We start from the raw sequence: 25,990 nt of genomic DNA, 5'->3' as shown, positions 1-25,990 counted from the left end.
AACTGCTTCCGTGCTTGTAAGTGGCCTATTAAAAAACATCCAATAGTAAAACTTGAACAGATTTTTCAAACCAGAAATGATACCTATGACAGCTTAAGCTTCATGGAGGGGAAGTGAAGCATCCATGGTGGTCAGGGTGCTCACTAGCCAAACAACTGGAGAAGGGTGAGGGCCAGTGACCAAGTAAAGTGGGACACTATGGGACACTGCAGACCAGCTGTCAGTGCCCTGGCTGCTCGCACTAGCCATCTGGATGGGTTGGGAGCCTGATGTGTGTAGTGTCCCAGCCCTGGGGACCAGGCAAAGGTGGCAGAAGACTGAAATAAATGGTGCCTTCTGTCCTGAGTGGAGCCTGAGGAAATCAAAGGCCGCCTTTGGGGGAGTCCCATAAAGGGTGTCCCCCAGGATGGTTAAATTCATTCCCGTGAGCTTTACCAACCCCCACTCCTCAGAGTCCTGGCCCTCCCTCTCAAGTTATATCTTCCCCCATGCCTCTCTTCAACACCAACCTTCAAAATCACTCATCTTCCACCTTGAATGGAAATTAGCTGCCCACTTAAACCTATCAATATCCTTCTTTCCAATGATGAACATAAACAAGAAAATCATTGCTCTAATACCCCTGACTCCCCTGCCGGCCGAGGGTGGCCTGGGGCTTAGTTAGACTTCTCCTGAGATGATGGCTGACTGGGTTCTTGAGGAGCCACTGCACCCTGGTCGCCTGTGAAAGACACGGAAGACAGCTGATTTAGAAAATGCGAGTCATCTGTTCTCACACGCAGAATTTTTTCTCCAAGGTTTCCCTACCATTCCCAGCCCTGTGGTCAGTGAATCTGCCTGAACTATGTCAGGTGGAAGACTGGCATTCTAGCCCGGGACACACACTACAGATGCCAGCTCCACCTCCACCTCTGTTCCTCACTCTCAGAATTGCCTTGTGAGGACAGCATCACTATGGATCCACTTTTGCAGATGCTGAATAAAGCCTGGAGGAGAGAAGGTGCTCCTCAAGTCACGCAGCTGGAATTCAGGAGCCAGGACTCATGTCCAGGCCACCACCACTGGGCCAGCGAGCTTCCAGCCACCTAGGCCAGCTCATATGGATATTATATACATATCAAGTGTGCAGCAGGCCTTGGGGTTGGGAGCATCAGACTCCCCCAGCTCATGAGTTGGTTCTGCCGGTCACATTGAAGACACCTTGTTCAAATCCAATCCACGATCCTAGAAGCATTTGGGGCCTGCGAATCCTATGCCCCTCCCACAGATGCACACTTGTGGAAATGGCATGAGGGTGTGGGGACCGGTGGTTCAGATTCTGTGTCCTATACCGCTTCTCTCCACCCCCATGCCACATGGCTCTCCTCCTTCAGAAAGTCTTCCTGGCTCTTCTGGATATGGGAAGACTTACCAATGTTCTCCCTGTCTGTATCAGACAGGATGGCCAGAGAAAAAGGCGGTGGTGATGGTGGTGGTGGAGGTGGTGGGAGGAAGTGGAGTGCAGAGAGAAAGCCTGGTGGCAGGAACTGGGGCTGTGGCACTTGGGGGGGTGGGGGTGGGGGGGGGTGGCGGCGGAGGCGGAGGCGGGTAGTAGGTTGGTTGGAAGTCTCTCACTGGTTCCGACACCTGTGTGACACACAGCAGAAAGCTGAGAGACAGCTAGGTAAGCTGGCCAAACACACTTCTCATTCCCCAGAATGGGTGGCTCCCTTTAGTGTAATCACAAGACACCTGTCACAGGACACTTGGAGCAGGTGTTCATTAACACCAGCTAAAATGACTGAAGGCTAGAAGGATTGCAGATCTCTTAGGCTAAGCCTGAGACCAACGGATCATGACACTGAGGGCATCTTCTCTTCTGCATGTGCTGGGAGATGGTGTCCATATCCTTAAGGACTAGGAGGTGAGTTCTATTGCTACCTTGGCAGTACTGATAAAAAGCAGATTCAGGGCTGGGATGTAGCTCAGCGGCAAAACACTTGCCTAGCAAGATCAACGTCCTGGGTTCGATCCCCAGTACCAAAAAAGAAAAAAAAAAAAGACAAAAAGCAGATTCAGTGAAAGAATGCTAGGAGCTACCAAGCTGGTCAGAGGCAAATCTGTGTGAGCCCACTGAGCTGGTCACAGTGCTGCTGTAGAGTCAAATGCAACTTGATCCAAGAGACTCCCTTTCTGGTATAGGAGATGACTTTAACCCAAGTGTCAGGAGACCTTTAGGGCAAGATATCAACAAGCTAGGTGTAACCTGGCTGCTCACGAGGCAAGGGAGGCTAGGTGACTCAGGTATGTGGCTCCAGAGGCCAGACTACCATGTTTGGGCTCCTTCAGGTGGTGGACGCTAGGCCCTGCCCACTGGGAGGATCTAGAAGGGGGGGAGGCAGTAGGAAATATAGGAAACTGTCATGCATTTGACTCAGGCACCACTAGGCCTCTGAAGTACTGGTAAGTGCTCCTCAAAGTGTTCTTTGTCAAGTGAGTTTGAGAATCCTCACATCCAGTTCCCTACATTGGAGGGTCAGATATGATATACTTAAGGCTCTAGATAGTTTCCTTACATGAAAGCAGTATTTCCTGACTTGATTTGACCGCAGGAAAGGGAAGAACTTCATTCTTAATCAGCTACTATGTTCCAGACCCCGAGCTAGGCACACCTTATTGAACCTGTTCATGAACAGGTGCTCCTATAACTCTGTCACACTAGGACCTCACCCTGAGTGAGCTCCTGGTCAGTCAGGACACTTGTCTTGGGGGCAGAGGTGAAAGTACACCCTGAGCCTGTTCAACTCCAGATGAAGCAGCAGGTGCACAGGGATAGGACAAGGAAAGGGGAGATGTCCCTAGGGAGTGTCTCCAGCCTGTGCAGGGGCAGCAGAACACAAGTAAAATGACTCACCAGCTTTTAGGTTTGAAACAGCTTCTCTCATATATCTGATCCCCCTCAGATGTGACTGGGGTGGAAAGGGGATTATTAGTGCTTTAATCCCAAGATGTTCAGCTCCTGTCAGGAGTCTGTGGTGGGAGCTCAGGCCCAGATAACTGACTGAGATCACAGTCTTAACATAAAGATGTCTCACACACCCATCAGTCAGAGCCCTGCCCTGGATGCCAGGTTCAGGCTTCTGTTGAGTAGAAGGTGCATTGTTGGCTCTCTTTGGCCACAGCCCCTCTCTCTGTATGGAGACCGGTGACGCCCTGCTTTCCTGGCTGCAATGGGTTAGCCAAAGGCAACCCCACAGGTGCTGGCAGCAATGAGATGGGCCAAGAGCCAGGTCTGCTCTGCCTCTATGTGAGACACACACTTAGGGCAGGAGAAAACTTCCAAGTGCTAGAGTCAATGATGTTGGTACACATTCTAGCTACCTACCAGCCAGCTGCATGATCTGAATCTCAGTCCCTCATTCATGCAGGAAGCATGGAGGCCCTTCTAGCAGCAGCATCCCTTGAGTCAAAGCTAGTGATCACCCTGTGCTCTGGAGCCTTCTAGCTTTGAAAATGTCACAGGCCCAGAGGTACAGCCCCCTCTACAAAGGGCCCTCCTAGAGGTGTACCATTTATGACCACTGGCTTCCAGGGACTACAAGCCAATAAAAGTCAGCAAGGGAAGCCAGGATAAGGAGGAGGAAGCTGGAAAGAGTTGGGGTTGGGACTCACCAAGCCTCCTCCATGGTAGTGGCTGCAAGAGACATGCCGGAAGCTCCTCTGTGGGGACAGCCCCAAGCCTGGGGATGTATCCTGGTAGCCCAGAGAGAAGGTGCAGTAGGAATGCATGGTGGAGCAGCTGGGGTACAGCTTGGAAGACTCTCTCTCCATGTACTCAGTACCCACCACACAGCTGGAGTTCATGCTCAGAGGATGGCCTGAAGAAGAAAGGCAATGAGAGAAATATTAAAAATAGGACTGGAAAGGAAAGGCTTCACATTACTGTTCCAAGGTAACAACATAACAAACACTCATACCCAACTAAAGAACTCTCACATTCTGAGATGAGCAGTGGTGGCTCATAACTATAACCCTAGCTACTCAGAAGGCTAAGATCTGAGGATTAGGGTTCAAAGCCAGCCCAGATAGAAAAGTCTGTGAGAGTTTTATCTCCAATTAACCAGTAAAAAGCTGGAAGTAAAGCTATATATCGCTCAAGTAGATGTAAGCCCTGAGTGAAAAAGCCAAGCGAGAGCACAAGGCCAAGTCAAGCACACATGCGCAAGCACAGAATTCTCACATTCCATTCTTTCAACCTCACTGCCCTTTAGTCCTTCAATCCTACCCCTCTACTCCTGCTTCATTTTGAGGCCTTTGCAGATGCTACTCCCTTGACTTGGAAGGCTTTTTCTACCTACTTCACTCTGCCTCTAAAGTCCTCAGCACAGGTAGTGCCTGACTTACCATGGTTCAATTTAGTGATATTTTATTTGTCCATAGTGCAAAAGTGGTATACATTCTAGAGAAACCAGATGGTATTTTGATCTTTTCCTGCACTGGCAATATGCAGTAAAATATTCTCTCAAGATACCAGTCATCTGCAGAAAGGTACAATTTTCTCTGAGCCAGCCAGGTGGTCACCAGGAGAAATAGCCTTTATGTTAAACTGCTTTATGTTAACTGTTATAAAAACTAGCATATTACATGCAATAAGCAGATTTTTGACTTAAGTTGCTTTCAGCTTATGATAGGTTTATCAGGACAAAAGCCCATCATAGGTTGAAGGTCATCTGTATCCTCAACTCTTCCTTGGGACAACTAAGCCATCAACTTTAGATTTCTGTACATTAATCTGTGTGATTCTTTGATCACTGTTGCATACACATCACACACAAACTAGATCCCAGAGGACAAGGAAGGTATGTTAATCAGTCCTATGACAAATACCCAAGATACAATCTGAAGGAAGAAGGATTTAATTTAGCTCAGTTTCAGTCCATGCTCACTGTGGTGAGGCAGAATATGATGGAGAGAACATGGAAAAGCAAGCTCATCACCTCATGGCAGCCAGGAAGCACAGAGAGAATGTCTGCTAGTGGGCTCTCTCGTTTTCACCTTATGTGCCACACAGAACTACACTACCACCCATTCCAGTTCTGTATATGGGGAAGTCATCTTCCTCCCTTAGTTAATTCCTCTCTGGAAATACCCTAAGACACACCTAGAGGTATGCTTCACTAGCCTCCTAGGGGCTTTTCAATTTTGTCAAGTTAACAATCAAGATTAATATAGAATGAAAGTTGGGGTGTGGCTCAAATGGAAGAGTGCCTGCCCTGAGCAAAAAAAGCAGAGTGAATACATGATGTCTAAAGTTCAATCCCCAGACACTGGCATAGAAAGAACTAATGAACAAAAGAAAGGGGAAGAAAAAAGAAAGAAAGACGGGGAGGGAAGGAAGGAAAGAAAGTGTCTGCCACATTGCAAACACTGTTTCTGTTGAGTGATGAATAAAAGAAATGGAGCCCCCACTACTCCTGCCAAATCCTTAAATTAGAAAGATGGATTTATCTTAGAATTGCTGTTTAGGATGGGTCTTCCCATTATACAGCCACTTTCTTGGATACCTAGGTTTCCCAGAAAGTTCCAAAAGGCAGAAATGACCTTCACAGCTCTACAAAAACCAGTTCTCCAGAATACAGAAGGAAGAGATTGTTTGTCCAATGCTAAAGGATGAGCAGCTCCCTGACTCTGACCTATGTCCTTTCTATACTACCATGGAACAAAATACCAAGAAAATACATACCCATTAGGAGCTATTTTTATTTTTAAATCTCAAATCTGCCTGTAGTTCTAGCTACTCTGGTGGCAGAGATTGGGAGGATGGGGCTTGAGGTGAACCCTGGGCAAAAACACCATGAGTTCAAAAAGTTCCATCTCCATCACCTTTATAATAACAATAAATAAAAACTTTTTAAAAATTCCATCTCAACCAATAAGAAGTTGGGTAGAATAGTGCATTCCTGTCAACCCAGCTACAAAAAAAGCATAACAAGGAGGATTAGGGTCTAACCTGAACCAAGCATAAACACTTAAAAATAAAAAACCCTGAGGATGTGGCTCAAATAGTAAAGCAGCTACCTAGCAAGGTCCCATGCCCTGGGTTCAAGCCTCAGTAGCACATACACAAATAAAATGCCTCAAATCTACATGTGACTTGAAATTATGCTTAGTACTGAAAACAACACAGGGAACATGCACAAAGTGGAGAAGAAAAAGTAGCAAGAACATCTCTGTAGGCCAGCTACTATGGTATGCAAAGCAGCCAAGGAGCTTCTGTGTGGTGCCCAAGCACACCCTGGGCAGGGCAAGAAGACACACAAGGGGTGCACGCACGCGCACTGGAGAAGTCCGCAGCAGAAGCGTTTTCCGCGAGCACATAGGGAGGGGAGGATGCGCAGGCGCAGTCCAAGTCTAGCCCAGCCAGAGGCTCCACCTGACAAAATGGCGGGGGGGGGGGGGGGGGGGGGGGCCTGCAGTGACAAAATGGCGGGAGCGGGCGGGAAAGTGTAGGCCCCGTGGAAGGGAGGTGGTCCGGGAGGAGGAGAGACCTACGTGCGCTCTAGGGCTGTTTTACCCCCCAGACTGTGCCCACAGAGACCCCACTGCTGAACCGGACCGGCACCATGGTTTTTCTTGCAAAATGGAAACGAAAAAACAGACAAAAAACTACTAAAAGGCCTCGGGACGGCCGCTCCTTTCCACCCCTCCATTTTCCTTCCTGTAAAGGCCCTCCCACTAACCCCTGGCTCCCCCTGAGAAGCACGCCCGCCCCACGCTGGTCTGTCCGGGCCCCACGCTGGTCCAGGCCGCCACAGGGGAACCGGGTGGCCTGTGAGGCCGCGCATGCGCACACGCACGGCAGTCTGGGACTTACGGAAGTCGGCGAACGGCGAGGTGGGCACAGGCCTCAGCGGCCTGCGCAGCTCTGGACGGCAAGGGAAGGGCCGGGCCACGGGCTCGGGCGGCACCGGGGGCGGCAGCGGGGGCACCACGCAGCCGGGCAGCCATGAGGCTGTAGCTGTGCGATCGCTTGGTCCCGCGCGGCTCTGGCCACGACTGCTCGGCACTGGCTGGAAGGCGCTGGGCCCGGGGCTCCTGCCTCGCGGAGGCCTCTCCATAAATCGAGGGGCCCCGCAGCCCTCAAAGCCCAGGCCGACGCCTCCGGCGGCCGCCAGTGGAGGCGGCAGCAGGTGGAGGCCCGGGCCGGGCATGGTGGCCGCAGCAGCCGTGGCGGCCATGGCCGCAGGGGTAGTGGCCGTGGCCGCGACCGCAGCCCTGGGAACCACTGGCGGCCCCGGCGCGCACAGGGCCGCCTCGGGGTCCTCCTCGGCCGCCTGCTTCTTGAGCACCTTCTGCGCCGCCATGATCTTCTGGCGCTCGGTAATTAAGTAGCACTTCTCGCAGGTGCAGTGCTTCCAGCTGCACTTGCCCGAATGGCCCTTGACCGGCACCAAGAAGCCATGGTTCCGGCATCTGGAGCATTTCGGGGTACGCAGCGTGTTGTCCGCCAGTTTGGCAAGGTCCGCCTCACACGCCCGCCACCTTTGGGATCTGCAGCGCGAGTGGAGCAGGAGTGAGAGGCGCCCCACAAGTCCCCGGTGCCCGGGGCATTGGATACACTTGTAACAAAGTTGCTCTCGGGCTGTCCGAGGAGCGACTGCAGGACGCTTGCACTCGCTCTCCCTCCTTGGGGTGCAAAGTTTGCAGAGGGTCTGTCCACTGGGCAGTTAGGTGCAAGAGATTGGGCGGCATAAATCATTTTAAAGTGGAATGCTTGTGCTTGAGCCGTCGTCTGAATTATCTGACGCCTTGGGCGCTTAATTTTCCAAACTACCTATTCCTGCCAATCCACAAAAGGTGTTTTATTTAAAATAAAATATAAAAAAGTTCAACGATCCACAGGTTTTAAACTCCTGAGGAACCAGCTCTCTGTAAACCCGTTCCAGTAGAAAAAGCATTGGAAAGTGCAAGTCATTATTCTCTCCCCCCAAAGCTGCTGCTTGTTTTATTTCATTTTTCTCCCCTACAGAGGAGCGGTTCACAGGGATGCTTCCAGAATGTTTTCAGGAACTTAGTGCAGCGTGGTGTATGTACCCTTACAGAGATTCCCATTTCTTCAAGAGTTTCCTTGATGTTGAGTGCATTTCTAGAAGATGGGGCATTCCAGTTGTTAATACCTTCCAAAGTTAAGCATAGTTAAAAAAATATATTTTGTCAATTGTGGGGCTTGAACTCAGAGCCTGGGCTCTGTCTCTTTTGCTCAAGGCTAGCACTCTACCACTTTGAGCACTCTACCACTTTGAGCCAAGTTCTACTTCTGTTTTTTGAGTAGTTGGAAGAGTTTCACAGGAACTTTTCTGCTCGGGCTGGCTTCAGATCTCATCCTCCTGAGTAGTTAGGATTATAGGTGTGAGCCACCAGTGCTTGATTTAAGATGGCTTTAAAATAAAATAGACATGATATTCTGGAGTAGCTTGACTCAACATTCAATTCTTACGAATTTAGTTCTACCTATAAAGCAAGGGTAGAGAATGAAGTATCCCAACTTCTTGGGGCTAGTGGGACTAGAACCCATGATCAACCAAAAGAGTCACCAACACAGTCAATTGGGTTAGGAATTTTTATTAGCTGCATGGCTGCTGCTCTCCACTAGAGGGACAAATGGCTCGAGCTCAAAATGGGGTAGGCTTATAAAGGAAAAAACCACAAGGGGCCACTCACAGGTGGCCAGTGGCAGTTTTGCAATCAGCAAGCAAGGTACAAAAGCAGAGCTAGCAGTTAGTGATTATAAATGGTGATTACAATTCCAGTAACCAAGGCAATAAGTCATCAAAGCAAGTTCACATCCCAGATTTTTCCTTTGTTCTGTTCCCAATTCTGGGTTTAACTGATATTGATCAGAACCCATTCCAGGCTCTTTTAGGGTTTTACTTCTACTTACAGAATTTCAATAACCTGGTGTTTAGCTCTCTATTTTAATGAATTCTCTATCTTTAGAATTTTCCTTTTAATGACTAACCTTGAGTTTTTCTCTACAAAGAGGTCCTGCCTTTAATGTTTGGCCCTATTCTTAATAATCAATTAAAAGCCACTCACAAATGGTCGTTTCATATTTTAGCATATTTGCTGAGCAAGCAGTCATAACACAAAAACAGGATATTGGTAGTTAGCCTTGGAGACTGTCGGTCCTATTTTTGCTCACTTTTTCAAGTTTCAGTAAATGTCAGACTACGTTCCTGTTCCAGTCCCAGGGTCTGTACCTGGTATTTGTTTGTCCCAGTTAAATTTCCTCTTTCTTTGGTCTAATTAATTAATAACCTATTGTTTAATTTTGACCTGGTTCCAACAAGGAATCTTCTTTCTGCCAATGGGTGTTTGGCAGAAATACTTAATATTATTACTAGAGCATACAAAATTAACAACTTAAAAATTGGCCTGTTACATTTGATCAAAAATGTAATGAATTCACCCCTAATATGTTGTTATCTCGTATTGATGATGTTATTTTTCTAGGTTTGGTTAGTCAGGCTGGAGTGCAGTTGGCTGTTTGCATTGGTAAGTTTTGAAAAACACCTGTGAGTTGTTCCAAAGACAGGTGCTTATTTCAGTGCATGGCTACTCTAAGTTGCAAATTCATCCTTATATAACACAGAACTGAAACAGTGTGAGGTTGCTTCAGCTTATCGGTTGCTTTGTTGTTGAATGATTTCATGTCATAGGTTATCAGGCATACCAGCTAGTTCCTCCCTGAAGTATAAGTATAGCACATATGTTCAGTTCCATTTGTTTACCTTTAACATCTTTGAAAAGTTCATTAATTAGCTTCTCAAAGTAGCTTCTTACATTCACCAGTATATTTAAGAGTAAGGAAATACATCATTTTATTCTTTTCAAGTTGTCTTTTCCACAGCCTCCATTTAGCTTCAAATGATTTCACATTTAAGTCTTTTTTTGTTTTTGGTCCGGTCATGGGGCCTGAACTCTGGGCCTGGGCACTGACCCTCAGTTCTTCAGCTCAAGGTTAGCACTCTACCACTTGAGCCACAGTGCCACTTCCGGCTTTTTTCTTTCTGCTTATGTGGTGCTGAGGAATTGAACCCAGGGCCTCGAGCATGCAAGGCAAGTGCTCTACCACTGAGCCATCTTCCCAGCCCCTTATTTCACATTTAAAAGCAAGGAGCTGTGCTAGCTTCAGCAGCACATATACTAAAAATGGAACTATACAGAGAATATTAGCACAGCCATTGCTCAAGAATGTCACAAAAATTAGTGAAGTGTTCCATATTCAATAAGTAAATAAATAAAATGACTAAATCAAGGAGATGAGCAGCTGATTAGGCCCCTATAGCTTGACATTCAGCTCTGAAAGGTACTAGGTAATGACCATTGTGAATGAAAAAAATCATAGTCTTTTGCTGTCTTTGAGTTTCCTGGCAAGCCTTCCCTTTATCTCTAGGAACTTATTGATTCCATCCTGCAGTTGATAAAACCTCATGAGTTGGCATCTTCCCCGACTTATCCACCACCTTGACAGTACTAAACAAGATCACCATACTCCCAAGTTAAGATCATTCAGTGACTCATGGTGGTTGTTCAACCCTCTGCTTTTGACAAAATTTATATACATTCCTTGTTGATATCACATGGTTGAGCTGCACTGACTGCACAGAGACTTCTTCGGGGTGTGATGCAGTAACATACAATTAAATAGCTTGGATCAAGACCTAGATGATTCATTTCTTCCTTGACAAATGCAATTAACTGTTTTTTGAGCCAATCATAGCTATATCTATTTGTGGTAAAGCCATTTAACTTTTATTTTATTTTGGGTCCAGTCGTGGAGCCTGAACTCTGGGCCTGGGCACTGTCCCTAGCTCTTCAGCTCAAGGCTAGCGCTCTACCACTTGAGCCACAGCGCCACTTCTGGCTTTTTTCTTTTTTCTTATGTGGTGCTGAGGAATCGAACTCAGGGCCTCAGGCATGCAAGACAAACGCTCTACCACTGAGCCACCTTCCCAGCCTAGCCATTTAACTTTTAAATATTCACACTTTTTCATTAATAAAACAAGTCTCTCTGAGCAGTGTCCTCAACCCTAAAAACAAAACTCTTTTGCATCCTCACATCTTTGAGGGGGTGGGGGTTGCCAGTGCTGGGGCTTTGTTTTGTGTCTGTGCCAAGGCCTGGATGCTGTCCCTTAGCTTTTTTTTTCTTTTCTCAAAGCTCGCACTCTATCACTTGATCCACAGCTCTACTTCCAGCTTTTTTGTGGGCATGCCTATTTTAGGGCTTGAACTGGTGGCCTAGATGTGTGGTCCCTGAGCTATTTCACTCAAGGCTAGCATTCTTACCACTTGAGTCACAGTTCCACTTCTGGCTTTTTTCTGGTTAATTGGAGGTAAGAAGAGCTTCCCTGCCTGGACTGGCTTCCAACCTCAATCCTCAGGTTCTTAGCCTACTGAGAAGTTCAGCTTACATCCATGAGATGCCAGCACCCAGCTCAGTCCCCACATCTTCTAGGGCTATGTATGGCTTCCAATGACAGCAGTTCCTCTCATGTGTCCAACTCTGCAATTATCCATCCAACAAAAATGGGCAGTTGGGCAGTTGTAATGTCCATTGTCTTATCACAAGCTAGAGAAAAAAGTAGAAATCTGCAGAATCCTTCAGTGTTTTTCAATATCTTGTCCTGTCAGGAATTCCACCTGAGACAGTACTCCAAGACAAAATAAACACTGAAAAATTTTACTTTGATGCTAATAACTCTGCAGCAGCCCCATATACTCTTCACAAACTCACCTCTACCTGGGCCTCAACTTTTTGCAATTAGCTTTCTCACTACATAACTCATCTGATTAATGTTGTCTCTGTCACAGTGAGGCCTAGTGAAAGCTAATTGTGATTTCAGACTACACTAAGGAGCATTGATTTTTATCTAGATGCATTTGACCTCCAAATCTATTGAGTTTAGCATATTCTGAGCTATAATGGTGCTCCAGATAGGCTTTTTTGTCATTACTACTAATTCATTGACACAAACTAGGCACATAGGTTTGCTTTTGACTTCAAAAACAAAAACAAAAACATCACTTGTCTATTTCTCCTGGAAAGATCACTCTATATAGTTTTAATTTTCCTGTAATCTCCATTTGTAAGATGTCATACTACTTAGGTTTTAATAACTTTCCAGTGTGTGTCTGTTACCAACAATGCAATTATTTTGCTTTGATCTCTGTACTAATCCTAACTCTTAGATTTGGAACATATCAACGTTTGCATTGTCAACTCTAGAGGTCTTTTCTGAGTAATGTTTTCAAATCTTCATTTGAGATACAGTTTATGTGAAGATTAGTGACCATGGCCATGTATAAAGGTTAGATTAGTTATCTTCTGTGTTGGCAAAGACATTGATGAATCATTCCTGTTTGTCCCGACCCGCAGGACTTCAACCAGGGCAATGAACCTAAGCGAGAAGGAATGAAGGGACAAGAGACACGAAGAAGGACAGCAAGACAAGGATTCTGATCAAGCTGCCAAATTTTATTTTTCACACAGGGATATTTATATGCTTAGAATAAGGAAGCTTTTTCATTGGGCGTAGCAGCTGCAGGATGCTTGCTTAGGGCAATGTGAAAAGGTGGTCAATAGCAGCTACGTGGTCTTTGTTTGGGGCAGGATGCAAAGACCAGATTCTGTAAATAGCCTTGAGAGATGTTCCAGCGAGATAGTCAAGCTTATCATGCAGAGAGACTCCCTGCAGGGCTCTCGACACCTGTTGGAGGCAAGCTCATCAATGTCACAAGGAGTAACCTCTGAATATCCTCTCTTCAACACCAGATAGTTGCAGTTTCACCACAGAGTTTTGATACCTTCATAACATGCACACTCCCAGACTGCTTGGCACTGATCTCCAAGTTGTTGCAATACAGGCAGAGGGCTTGGCAGCTCATTAAGCATATGTGTCTATTCTGTCATGTATGTGTTCTATGTATACCATAGTGGATATTCCTTACTTGTCTCTCAAAATTGATGTTATTATTATAATTTCCTCACTGTAAGTTTTTTTTTTAATCCTAAGCCTTGGACTCTGGGCCTGGGTGCTGTCCCTGAATCTTTGTGCTCAAAGCTAATGCTGTACCACTTGAGCCACAGTGCCACTTCTGACTTTTTCAGATTAGTTTATTGGAGATAAGAGTCTCTCAGACTTTCCTGCCTGGGCTGGCTTTGAACCTCAATGCTCTGATTTCAGCCTTATGAGTAGCTAGGATTACAGGCCTGAGCCACTGGCACCCAGACACCTTATTTATTGAATTTCAAATTCTGCCTACAGTTGCCCTGACAGACCTAGACCAGATGATTTTGCATTTGTTGTCTGGATATTCTCTACCCTTGCTATAAAGCAACTTAAATCCTGGGAAAAGTTAGCACAGACTTCATATTGTACCTAAGGACATAAAATTATTCATATTCTTTTTTGGCAGGAATTTGTGACACTCTGAAGTGTCACAAAGAGGGTACTAGTACCCTTAAGTATTAGTATTAAGCTGAAAGTATATTGTAGATCAGTTATATTTAAGGAGGTATTTATGGTTCATGCTTGGCTAAATGTGTATTTTTCACTGCCTTTCTTTGAAATCTCTGGTGATAAGATGGTAGTAGCCACAGACTGGGAAAATCCTCCTTGATTTTCCTGAGTCTCTGAGTGAAGTCTACTTTATGTTTCCCACCAGCTCCCTAGAAAAAGGAAAAGGTTGCCACTCTCAGGCTTACTAAACCCTAGAGGGCTGAAAAGAGGTTTATAGATCCCCTTTTAAGAAATTTATATTCCTGGCCAGGAGCAATAACTTATTCCTGTATCCCAGTTGCTCTGGAGACAGAGATGAGGGGGACCAAGGCTTAAAGCCAGCCCTGGGAAGAAACTTAATGAACCTCACACTCATACTCGATTAACTGGGTACAGCTGGTAGTAGGTATCTGTCATCCCAGTTACATGCAAGCCATAATGGATGACCCTATCTAAAAAATAATCTGAAGCAAAAGTGGCTGGGGTTTGAATATCCTAGGCAGATGTTCTACCACTTGAGCCATGCCCCTCCTCTTTTTTATTTTAGTTGTATTTCAGATGGGTTCTTGAGTTTTTGTTTGGGACATGTCTCTAAGCACAATCCTATCTAAGGCCTCCTCTATACACCAACATGCTTGGCTTATTGGGTGAGATGGGTTCTTGCTAAATGGTTTTCTCTTCTTTTTATCATGTGCTGACCAGAACTTCATTTCTCCCATTCTCAGCCTCTCAAGTAGTTAGGATTACAGGTATGAGCCACCACACCTCGATAATCAGTATTTTTTTTATGGTACTGGTATTTGAACTCAGGGAGTCATTCTTGCTAGGCAAGTACTGTACTATTTGTCATCCCCTGATCTTAACAGAAGGTCAGAAATATGTTCCTTATATTATTTGGCCCTTAAGGAATTTCACTGGTAGCTTTACATCCATTTAAGCAAGTCTAGGTTTGTCTTTGCTTTTCTCCTTCTATATTAATTTTATACTTGGAATTTAAAAAAAACAGTCCTTTAGGTTAAGGACAGGCAAGCTCATTTTCTTATCTGCAGTCAGAAGACTGGGATCATAGCTACATTGTTCCACCGTATTGCAAAATATGATCATTTAGCATTATCAGATTTAAATTTGAACAGTAATATTGGATAATAATGCCTTAAAAATAAAAATAGTCATTTACATTTCATGCTTGACCACCCAAATGTCTTCATTTTCTCATCAGTGACTTAAGAAAAATTCCATATAAAGCAAACCATTTGAGTGAATATGTTTTAACCTTGTTTAAATACAAAATGGTACCATATTCCCTTAATAGCATTAGAGGGAAAATATCCCAAGGTGTTAAGAATTTGTGTAGTGCTTTAAAGACATTAATACACAAACATTTATCTTTTTAATCAGTAGTCACGTCATAAAAATGCAGAAACTCGCTGGGTGCTGGTGGCTCACGCCTGTAATCCTAGCTACTCAGGAGGCTGAGATCTGAGGATCGCGGTTCAAAGCCAGCCTGGGCAGGAAAGACCGTGAGACTCCTATCTCCAATAAACCCATCAGAAAACCGGAAGTGGCGCTGTAGCTCAAGTGGTAGAGCGCTCACCTTGAGCTGAAGAGCTGAGGGACAGCGCCCAGGCCCAGAGTTCAAGCCCCACGACCGACAACAAAAATAAAAATTAAGAAAAATTAAAAAAAAATAAAAATGCAGAAACTCCAGAGTTTATATATTAACAAATCTAAGGAGAAGAAGAAAAAAAGACTAGTTTATTTCTTTCTTCTCCCCAAAGTCTCAATTTGTATTTCAACAGCTTGTTATTTATTTTACTCTTGGAAATGCAGGCAAATTGATAGTTTTATTTAGGTGGATGGTTGATTATTTCAGAGGTTGCTGCTTTTCAAAAGAAATATATGCACACATTTCTCTAAACGATTACTTAAAAAGACAGTGGCATAGTATAAACATAGACTGGAAAGCAAAAAGTGGGGAGCAAAGTGTTCAGTGAATACTTTTCCCCCACACTTGAAGCCTAGGACAGCTGTTTCTGCACCCTCCAGGCAATAGTTAGTAACTGTTAGCATTCCCTCCATATCAGGTCCTCAGCTCCTCCCACTACATTTCCCTCAGCAATTTGTAATCCCCAGCTGCAACAGCAGAATGCCCTCCACCCAACCTGAATTCCTCCCTGTCCTAGACCTCTTCTGGGATTGGTCGGCATTTCCACCCTCCTCCCAGACCTAGCTGCCTATGCAGAGCACTTCCCTCTCCAGCCCCAGTGTTACAAGGAACCACCTGGATGGGGACAGGCACCATATTGCTCCTTGTCCTGTGAGGGACATGACCCCTCTAATAAACATTCTTATAAAGCTCCTTCTCTCGATGTGACTGTGTCTGCCTGTCTTCTGGGATGGTTGGGATGGATTCTTTCAGTAATAGCTTGTGAGGACCCTAGACCCTGGGGGGCTATGACTGGGTGCAGAAAGTATGATTGGATGGCATGTATGGAGAAAGCCTGTTGCCAGTAAAAAACTGTTGGCTTATGTTTGCAGCTTATGTATGCTATCCAGTGTTTAAGCAGAAAGTGGCAAAGACACAGGATTCTGAGCTTGTGACATTACATGCTGATCCTGTCCAAAGACAGGGTATGTATCTGTTCTTATGTGCCTGACCCTTGCTACATCCTGATAACCTGCCAAGCTAACATGTATTCTCTTACCAATTAAAAGCATAAGACTAGCTGGGAGCTAGCTCAATGTCTATAATCCTACTACTCAGGAGGCTGAGATCTGAGGATCAAAGTTCAAAGCCAGCCCTGGCAGGAAAGTCCATGAAAATTTTATCTCATATTAACCAGCAAAAAGCCAGAAGTGGAGCTGTGGCTCAAGTGGTAGAACACCAGCTTGAAAGGGAAAAAAGTTAGGAGCAGCTCCCAGGCCCTAAATTCAAGCCCCAGAACTGGCAGGAAAAAGAAAGATGAAAGAGAGAGAAAGAAAGAAAGAAAGATGAAAGAGAGAGAAAGAAAGAAAGAAAAGGAAGGAAGAAAGAAAGAGAAAGGAAGGAAGGAAGGGAAGGAAGGAAGGGAGGGAGGGAGGGAGGAAGAAAAGAAAAGAGAGAGCAAGGGAGGGAGAGAGAAAGAGAAGGGAGGGAGAGGAAGAGGGAGGAATGGAAAGAGAAGAGAGAAAAAGAAGGAAAGAAAGAAAGAAAAAAGAAAAAGGAAGGAAGGAAGCAGAGGATTGAAGAAGCTCAGGAATTCACTGGGGTCTTTCCTGTGAGGTCCCTCTTGCCTCTCATGACCATTCTTTTTTTGTTGTTTTGTTTTTTTGGTCGGTCATGAGGCTTGAACTCTGGGCCTGAGTGCTGTCCCTCAGCTCTTCAGCTCAAGGCGAGCACTCTATCACTTGAGCTACAGCACCACTTCCAGTTTTCTAGTGGTTCATTGGAGATAAGAGTCTCACAGACTTTGCTGCCTCAGCTGGCTTTGAACCATGGTCCTCACATCTCAGCCTCCTGAGTAGCTAGGATTACAGGCATGAGCCACCGGCACCCGGCTTATGACCATTCTTGTGAGTCCAGAATCATTCTTTTTGCCATCACAGTATCTGCTGGATGGAACCTCCAATGGCTGCTGAGGAATCTCTGCTGTGACTGAGGACAAAGGTGGCAGTAACTTGGTAAACAGGTGGGAGTCACACCTGTTTAGATAGTGCCCCCTTTCTGTCAGAGTCCTAGGTTTCCTAATGCCTTTTTTTTTTTTCTGTCAGTCATGGGCCTTGAACGCTGTGCCTGGGTGCTGTCCCTGAGCTTTTCAGCCCAAGGCTAGCGCTCTACCATTTGAGCCAGAGCACCACTTCCAGTTCTCTGGTGGTTAATTGGAGATAAGAGTCTCACAGACTTTCCTGCCCAAGCTGGCTTTGAACCATGATCCTCAGATCTCAGCCTCCTGAGTAGCTAGGATTACAGGTGAAAGCCACCAGCACCGAGCTAACACCTCTTCTTAAACTGCCACTGGTACAGTTTAATCCACCTTCATTGAACAGAGCCTTGCATTATGAAGTGTATGGGTAAAGTACTGCACTCAATAGAACGTTTCCTTACTACTAGCACACTAGTAGGGAAAGGATTATTTGCCTATAACATCTTTCTCCAGCAGCTATACCCCAATATCTTCCTTTTCAGCTTCTCTCCTGTGAACAATGAAAACTACTGAAGATTTCATAAGGTGGAGGGGAGGATGCTTAAAGCCTGCCTTAGCATTTCTCTTCCCTCAAAGGAAAAGCCTTACCTCTACTGAGCTATACCCAAAAAAATAAAAAGAGATTTTCCCCTAAATTCTGCTCCTGTGGGAACAAGTAAAGCTACAGCACAGTGGTTCACATCTGTAATTCTAGCTACTAGGGAGGAGATAGGGAAGATTGCAATTTGAGTCAGCAGACCTAAAAGGAAGGAAAGCCTCATTTCAATCCATAAATGTAACTCAACTATGTAGAAGAATTTAGCTAGGAGGATTGGGATCTGAGTCCAGTATTGGGCAAAAACAGGAGATCCTATTTGGGGGAAAAAAAAGAAGGTTACAAAGTATGGCCAGGTGGTAGAGTACTTGCAAAAGGGGCAGGGAGGGGGTAATGGGGTAGGGTGGGGCGAGGAGAATGACAAGCATACACCAGGAATTTATCTCTCAAGAGTCCTTTCTATTTTATGTTTCAGAGGGCAAATTCAGTCCACATTGAATAGAAAACAAATGGCAAGAAATACTACTCTAATGACAAGCATACTGGGTAAAAACCCAATCATTAGTTGTTAGCTGTTACATACGTTGTTGCTTAACTTCTATGAGCCTAAGTCACAGTAGTAATACCTTACAATGATGTGTGCAAATACTGAAGTATCCCTTGTTTCTCTCATTTGGCAATGATAATATTTAACAAATGATAACAGCTTTGCAGGCCTGGTCTCATTCAAACGACCCACCATCATCTAGAAGAAAAGCACTTCCGTTGTATCTATTAGACAAGGAATAACACTGCAGCTTAGCATTAAGAAAAGTCCTACCCAAGCTACCCGGGAAGTACAGAAGCACGTTTGAGTCCCCTCCCAGTGTCCTCCTCCTCACCCTCCTCTATAGTGCCTTCGTGTAGCTCTTTCACTCACTTGAAATCTGAAGCTAGATCTCTAATTCTTGCAGAGCTGAGATGATGCATCTGAGTGCCCACTACAGCGCAGGTACCTGGGCAGCTAGTTAACATGTATTACATGAAATCACAGAAGGGAGGGACCAGAGGAGGGAATGAGGAGGAAGTAGTACCTCTTACTCACCCAAGGTCCCCTCCCATCACACAGCATGCATTCATCTGCACAAGCTTTTATGTGGCTTTAGGGCTCTCCTAGCACAGATTAAACCCAAACTGTAGAATGCTGTAGCTATCACCCTTTGTAGCTTGTGAACACTGTGTGGCCAGTGCAAATTCAGATGTGCTGACAGGATAAAAACATACCAGATTCCAAAGCTACAAGATGAAAAAAAAAAAAAAAGCAAAATATCTTAAAAATTTTGCATAGATTTCATGGTGAAATAATGTTTAAAAATATTGAGTTATGTAACATTATTATGTGCCTTTTTAAAACTGTCTTAATGTGGCCTCCAGAAAATTTGAAATTATATCTAAAACTTGCATTTTCTTTCTACTGGGCAACCCTGCATAGATTTGTCTGCTTGGTCCTCCTCTCACGTGCAAAGACCAGGTTCTAAACAATAGCTCAGAGTCAGGATGCTGCATCTTCCTGAGGATGGCACCACTGTCTCAGCCATCCATCGTCAGATTGGAGCACTTTCTCTAGTGTGAAGCTCTGCTCTTTGCCATATAGGGCCTTCCTAATGGAAAATATGGCCTCATGTCTTAGAACTGAAAGTGTTTACCTATTTAGAATATGCCAACTAGAAGAATCTAATGAATCTCTAGCTTGCATTTGAAACCTCTAATATACTGATGTTATTTTTTATAATAATATAAAATTGGGCCTTGAACTCTGGGCCTGAACACTGTCCCTGAGCTTCTTGTGCTCAAGGCTAGTTCTCTACCACGAGCCACAGCACCACTTCTGGCTTTTTCTGTTTATGTGGTACTGAGGAATCAGACCCAGGGCTTCATGCATGTGAGCCAAACACTCTACTACTAAGCCACATTCCCAGCCCTATAATAATATTTTTATATTTATCTTGTGGAGTACAAATTACCAGTAAAATAATATGCAAACTTGCAACAAAAAAAAGAAGTATCACAGCGTGACACAGGGTGGCCCAATTTGCCTGCGATCCAGCAGGTTTCTAAATAAATGCCCAGACAGTGGGTGCAGGTTGGTTGTGTTTCTATTACTTGAGAAATGGAGCCCTTGGGACACATACTATTGTTTACAACTCTGAAAAGTCTGTGTGTGTGTGTGTGCACGCGCGCTCATATGCACGTGCCCACTCACATGTACACTGTTCTTGGGGCTTGAACTAGGGCCCTGTTCCTGTGCTTTTTTGCTCAAGGCTAAACTTTACCACATGAGCCATAGCTCTACTACCAGATTTTTGGTGTTTAATTGGTGAGACAAGTATCATGGTCTTTCCTGCTCAGGCTGGCTTTGAACCACAATTTTCAGATCTGAGCCTCCTGAGTAGCTAGAATTACAGTCATGAGCCACTGTGCTCTGGCTGGAAAGTTAACTTTTAAAAGTATTTGATTAGTAACCTTTTTCTTCCTAGAACCCACCCCAGGTAAATAAGTACTATCACTAGGAATGCTAGTTTGTACAAATAATTCCTTAAATGAAAAGAGTACAAAGATGTGTTATGTACAGTTTTCTTCTGAACATGTAGAGGTTATTACCTCCCACAATATTTTCTTTTTTTTTTTTTTTTCTTTTCTTATTTGTTTTGGCCGGTCATGGGGCCTGACCTCTGGGCCTGGGTGCTGTCCCTCAGCTCTTTAGCTCAAGGCTAGTGCTCTAGCACTCGAGTCATAGCACCATTTCTGGCTTTTTCTGCTTATGTGGTGCTGAGGAATTGAACCCAGGGCCTCATGCATGCAAGGCAAGCACTCTACCACTGAGCCACCTTCCCAGCCCTCCCACAATATTTTCCTTAAACATGGCTTAACTTAATCAGTTCAAGAATTGTTGCTTTTTCCTCTTTAACTCCCCAGATAAGTCAGAAATATTTATTTTAGGAGACAGTTTAAGGAACTCCAAAATTCACAATCTGTCAGAGTTTTACAAATAAATCTCAGTTGAATGCCTATCATTGTTTCCAATCTGGTCAAGAAAAAAAAGCAAAAAAAAAAAGTGTACAATTCATTAGAATAATTAGTTGATTGGAGTTGAATAATTCTAAGAATAAACACTTGACACCCCCTCCCCACCTCATAACCCCCTTAGAGTGAGAAGGATTATAAATTAAATGTTCAAGATGGAAAATGGTCCAGATACACACTTAACATTATTGCAAGCATGTGGGAGACATTTAGATAAGTAAAAATCAAGTGTGGGTTTAAAGTATGGCCATTTTTCATCAGTTGACTACTGAAGCTTTATGACTTTGGTGTGAGGATGGGGGGAGAGGAACTGTATGTTCTGGAAAAGTAGAGGAGTGGCAGGAGTGCCCCCTGCTGCCCAATGGCTGCCTCCCTTCCCTGCCACTCCAGGCTCTAGAAATTTTAGAGGTATGGTTCTTCAATGGATAATGACTCAGAGATCAGGAAGAAAAGAAGTAATATGTATTGCAAGCATTATGACATTGTTTAATTGAATGATATGAAGTTCATTACAAATTCAGGGAAAATGGGATATATTTTTGTAGATAATAAACTGAGGTTCAAGAGTGTTAGATATGTCTTTACAAATTTCATTGCCACACATAGCAATTAGTCCAGGATTTGGACTTGGGGGATGGATGGCTTCCAAGCCATTATAAAGTGCTCCTTATACTGAAGCACATTGCCGGAGGCTAGAGGCCCTGAGCATAGCTCAGACTTATAGAACAATGATAATAACTACCCTAATTTGCTAGGACTAAGAGGTTTCAGGGACACTAAAACGGGGAATGTTCAGAGGAAACCAGGAAGAGTGGGTCACTAGCCAGAAGGCACCTGAACAAGCATCAGGTGGAAGAAGTCCTCGTGGCAGAGGAGGCAAGCTGCTCTGCTGTCCTGTCCCTCCCAGTGCACAGGCTGCTGAGCTACAGGACAGCAATCACTGCCTTGCTTCTTTAATGCTTTGACATATCCTGGGGCATGATCAAAGAAGTTCACATCTATGCCAGTTATGATTTCTTCATAACTGAATCATCAGTCAGTAGGAATGTACCTAACTGAATTATCCACTCTAGTGGAGGGGAAGGAGCAAGGTTGTGAAGTTGGAGAGGGACTAGAAAGTGCCAGGAGAGTGATGGGAGGGCTGCTTGAAGTGTGAGTTAGCATGCAGGACCTTGAACCCAGTGCTTTAGGCATATTGTCTCACACTTCTGTGCACTTTATAACAGCCTTAAAAGATTGCTACTATCAACTCAAGTTTCAGGTTTGGTGAAGGGAGAAAAAGCTCAGAAAAAGGCTAAAATATCTAAGGCCACACAGCTAGGAAAACAAGTAGAACTCAGAACTTATGTCTTCCATTTTATCAGTGTGTGGCTGTGATGTGGTGGTATAGTAAGATGTGTATATTTGGCCTTTATTCTAGGTCCTAGCATGGTCCCTAAGAACTTTGTGATTTTCTCAGTGATATGACAGGAACATCTTCTATAATAGTATTTGGCCTTAGTCCCCAGTGAAGAAAGAACTGTGGGAACCCCTGATTTATAGCCAGTAAGTCAGAAGCATGGGAGGCCTTGCACTAGCCCTTGGTGTCTGAAGTAGCCCGTGGTGTCTGAAATTCATACACCATGAACTTTTCCAAGTCCGCCAGTATTCCCAGGAACATAAACTGCCAAGTCTTAATCAGCAAGCTTTTTTCCCCTTTAATATGCTATTTTCTTATGGGAGGGGAAAGGAGAGGAGAGAGGAGATCAGGAGACATTGAGAAACCCAGTTCGTGTATCTGACTCCTCTGTGCTCTCTCCAGCCAGAATCCCATAGTATTCAGTTAGTATTTAATGCCAGCCAAGGTGGTTTTTTAAAATTATGGTTCACATAAAGTGTGCAATGTGCTTTAATCATCTCAAGTGCACAGTTTACTAAATCTTCACAGTTGTATACACACTCAGATCAGGATATTGGTTCTGAATTCTAGACCAGAAAACCTTTAAAAAATATCCTTGACCTCCCATTCATCCATATACCATGGGTTTTTCAAGCTTTGGTGATGTTTAGTGATAAATCCACCTAGGATCTAGTTAAAATCACAGACCCCTACCCTCAGAGAGCCTTGGTCAGAGGTCTAGAGTGTGAGCTGAGATTTTTTAACACTCTAGGTGATGCTGAGGCAGGTGGTCTGTTAATTACAGTTCTGCCTGCTCTAAAAGAGAAAAGTTAAAGTCCTAAGCAAGACATTAAGGCCTTCTCTAATGTGACCCAATTTCATTTTTCCAGATTGAACTGCTGGTTCCCACCATGCTGAATTGTTTACCTCTCCTTAGTAAGTTACTCATTTATGTTTCCCTTCCTTTCACATGGAATTACCTTTCCATCCTTCTTCTATACTACAGAATTCATCTACACTGTCATCTCCTCTGGGAAGTCTACCAAACCTCACCAGGCAGAATTACTTGGACCCATCTAGAACTTTACTCAAATTGCAATACTGATTTTTTTAAACCCCTTTGTTTAGAAGTAAGCAGGAATATGTCTTTTGTTTTGTTTTGTTTTTTGCTAGACCCTGAATTCTACAGTGTGAATGATGAATGATTTCATGTTATTGACTTACAGCTGGAGGCACTTAGTTCTCGTTTTCCATACTCACAACAGTGCAAGCTCCACAAGAGACAGAGAGGTTTCACATTCACTTTGTGTTCAAAAATCACGGCAAGGATTCAGAGTTCAATGAAAGCTAAGAGGTGAAAAATAATCAGCATTCACATCCTCCCCAATTTAGAGGAGTATAGGTGTTGGGGTAGATGTCATCTCTATCAGAAAGCACAGAGTGGGTGGGTCTGCCAGATTTCTGTTGCCATGGAGGCACAGTTGAGGCCTCCAGAAAGTCCTATGCAGGAAGATAAAGATGCATGCGCCCCTACACCCCCTGACCACCTCACCTATTCACTCACATTCCCATGTCTACTCCTGTTTATATTTGTTGGCTTAATAGCATCCTTTTGGAGTCTGAGGCAACCAAGCTGGACAAAAGCCACTTGGGTATAAAAAGTTCTACCCATTGCTCTAGGCGCGAACTGGGAGGGCTGACCATAGGGTCTGGCTGTCCTAGCGCGCAGGAAAGGTCGTCCCTAGCAGAAGGGGCGGTCCTAGAGGGTAGGGGCGGTCCTGGTAGGAAGAGGAAGAGGCGGTCCTAGAGGAACCTTCCGCGGGTTGACTCTCTCTGTCCCTCCTGGGATTGGCTACACGGTCCCAGATAGCCGAAGTGCGCAGGCGCAGGTGTTCCTTCGCCAGGACGGTTGGGCCGGCGGGCTCGTGGGGGCCGCTCACGACGCCTCTCTCGGCTGGACGAGAAGGAGGCCTCCTGAAGAAAGTATGTGCCTGGATCGGGTGGCCACATGTGACGCCCGCGGTGGCCGGGCCCCGCAGGCAGGAGGCGCGGGCCGGGGCAGCCGGGGCCAGCCGTGGGCGGCCGTGTCCCCCGAAGAGTACAGCGTCAAGTTTGGCTCCCCCGAGTACCTGCTGCTGTGCGGCCTGGGCGGGATGCTGAGCTGCGGGCTGACGCACACGGCCATCGTGCCCCTAGACCTGGTCAAGTGCCGCATGCAGGTGGACCCCGTCAAATACAAGGGCATTATCAGCGGCTTCAACGTGGCGGTGCGCGAGGACGGGCTGCGGGGCCTGGCCCGCGGCTGGGCCCCCACCCTCTTCGGGTACTCCATGCAGGGCTTCTTCAAGTTCGGCTTCTACGAGGTCTTCAAGATACAGTACGCGCAGCTCCTGGGCGAGGAGCGGGCCTACAGGTGGAGGACCGGCTTGTACCTGGCCGCCTCCGCCACCGCCGAGTTCTTCGCCGACGTGGCCCTGGCGCCCATGGAGGCGGTGAAGGTGCGCGTGCAGACGCAGCCGGGCTTTGCCAGCACCCTGCGGGAGGCGGCGCCCAAGATGTACGGCGAGGAGGGGCTGTGGGCCTTCTACAAGGGCGTGTCGCCGCTGTGGATGCGGCAGATCCCCTACACCATGATGAAGTTCGCCTGCTTCGAGCGCACCATCGAGGCCCTCTACAAGTACGTGGTACCCAAGCCGCAGAGCCAGTGCACCAAGGCCGAGCAGCTGGGCATCACCTTCGTGGCCGGCTACATCGCGGGCATCTTCTGCGCCGTGGTGTCCCACCCAGCCGACTCGGTGGTGTCGGTGCTGAACAAGGAGAAGGGCAGCACGGCGTTGGACGTGCTCCGGAGACTTGGCCCGGTGGGCGTGTGGAAGGGCCTGTTCGCCCGCATCATCATGATCGGGACCCTCACTGCCCTGCAGTGGTTCATCTACGACTCGGTCAAAGTGTATCTCAAGCTGCCCCGCCCTCCCGTGGTTCAGGAGCCCCCATCCCTGAAGAAGAAGAGGAAGTAGGGCGTGGATGTGGGGACTCCTGATCCCACGGGCGTCCAGATTTCCACCAAGTAGGGGTCTGATAGGCAGCTGGTGTGTAAAATGTTAAGGCCTTCGAGGGAGGAGGCATCATATGCAGTCGGAATGCTCTTTTCAAGGACTGATTCCTTCGTTTTGGCAGTCCGGGGGGACTTGCCCACGTTTCATTGGGGGGTTGTGGAGGGGGGGCGGAGGTTGAAGCATTATCTCTGGGGAGTTGGCAGTGGTTGCTTTAACTGGATAGCTTTTCATAAGTCAAAGGAAAAAAATCCTCACAGGAAGTAATGTTAGGTGATTTCGCATGCCTAGATATATCTCTTTGACTCACCGTATCTCAGACCTTGTGCAGGGGAACTGCTGCCTGCCTACAACTCTATAGGATGGGAACAAAGCGAGGTTCTGGCCCATGGTGTTGGTCTCAAAAGGGGCCTGTACCCTATTGAATAGATGAAGGCCTCATTGAATGGCTCTTGTTCCTGTCCATCCAGGTTAAAAAAAAAAATTAAAAGTAAAATTGGGTTTTACGTTGCCTGATAACTTAGAATGCATTCACTGCTTTGAGAGCCATGAGAAGGTCTGTATTTTCTCATTTTTCTTTGTCCCATCTCTTCCTGATGTTGCTGATTAGGCCTAGCTCTCTCCAGGAAGCGCTAAAATTGGATCAATCTGGAGAGCCAAAATGAGATGAAGGGCAGGCTCTGGGAATAAATATGTAAAGAAAAGCCTCTGTTCTCCAAAGATTTCTTTTGTATAAC

At 45.6% G+C, this 25,990-nt stretch overlaps 2 protein-coding genes and 1 non-coding gene across 3 annotated transcripts; 2 read left to right on the top strand and 1 right to left on the bottom strand.

Annotated features, from left to right (window-relative positions):
• Positions 1 to 556: 556 nt before the first annotated feature.
• On the bottom strand, positions 557 to 23,772 carry Dmrtb1 (DMRT like family B with proline rich C-terminal 1). Its single transcript, XM_042674649.1, is given in 6 exon segments — positions 557 to 721; positions 1,412 to 1,571; positions 1,573 to 1,626; positions 3,652 to 3,857; positions 6,854 to 7,530; positions 23,765 to 23,772. Coding segments are annotated over 6 exon segments (1,170 nt in total). The 3' UTR covers positions 557 to 656.
• On the top strand, positions 10,162 to 10,268 carry LOC122113166. The gene has a single exon (XR_006148395.1). It is a non-coding gene; the product is annotated as a U6 spliceosomal RNA (small nuclear RNA).
• Positions 23,773 to 24,185: 413 nt separating the features above from the next.
• LOC122103952 (phosphate carrier protein, mitochondrial-like) lies at positions 24,186 to 25,217 on the top strand. The gene has a single exon (XM_042674639.1). It carries the CDS (start codon positions 24,186 to 24,188, stop codon positions 25,215 to 25,217), a length of 1,032 nt encoding a protein of 343 aa, XP_042530573.1.
• The last annotated feature ends 773 nt before the right edge of the window (positions 25,218 to 25,990 follow it).

This window comes from Dipodomys spectabilis, unplaced genomic scaffold (genome assembly GCF_019054845.1).
Source record: "Dipodomys spectabilis isolate Male_0828 unplaced genomic scaffold, ASM1905484v1 ptg000002l, whole genome shotgun sequence".
NCBI classification, from domain to species: Eukaryota; Metazoa; Chordata; class Mammalia; order Rodentia; family Heteromyidae; genus Dipodomys; species Dipodomys spectabilis.
Note: the sequence above shows the minus strand (reverse complement) of the source record. Positions and strands in the feature narration are given on the sequence as shown.

What these genes read in the sequence shown, in the direction of transcription:
- LOC122103952 (XM_042674639.1), top strand. Translation starts at nt 24,186, where the DNA reads ATGTGCCTGGATCGGGTGGCCACATGTGACGCCCGCGGTGGCCGGGCC.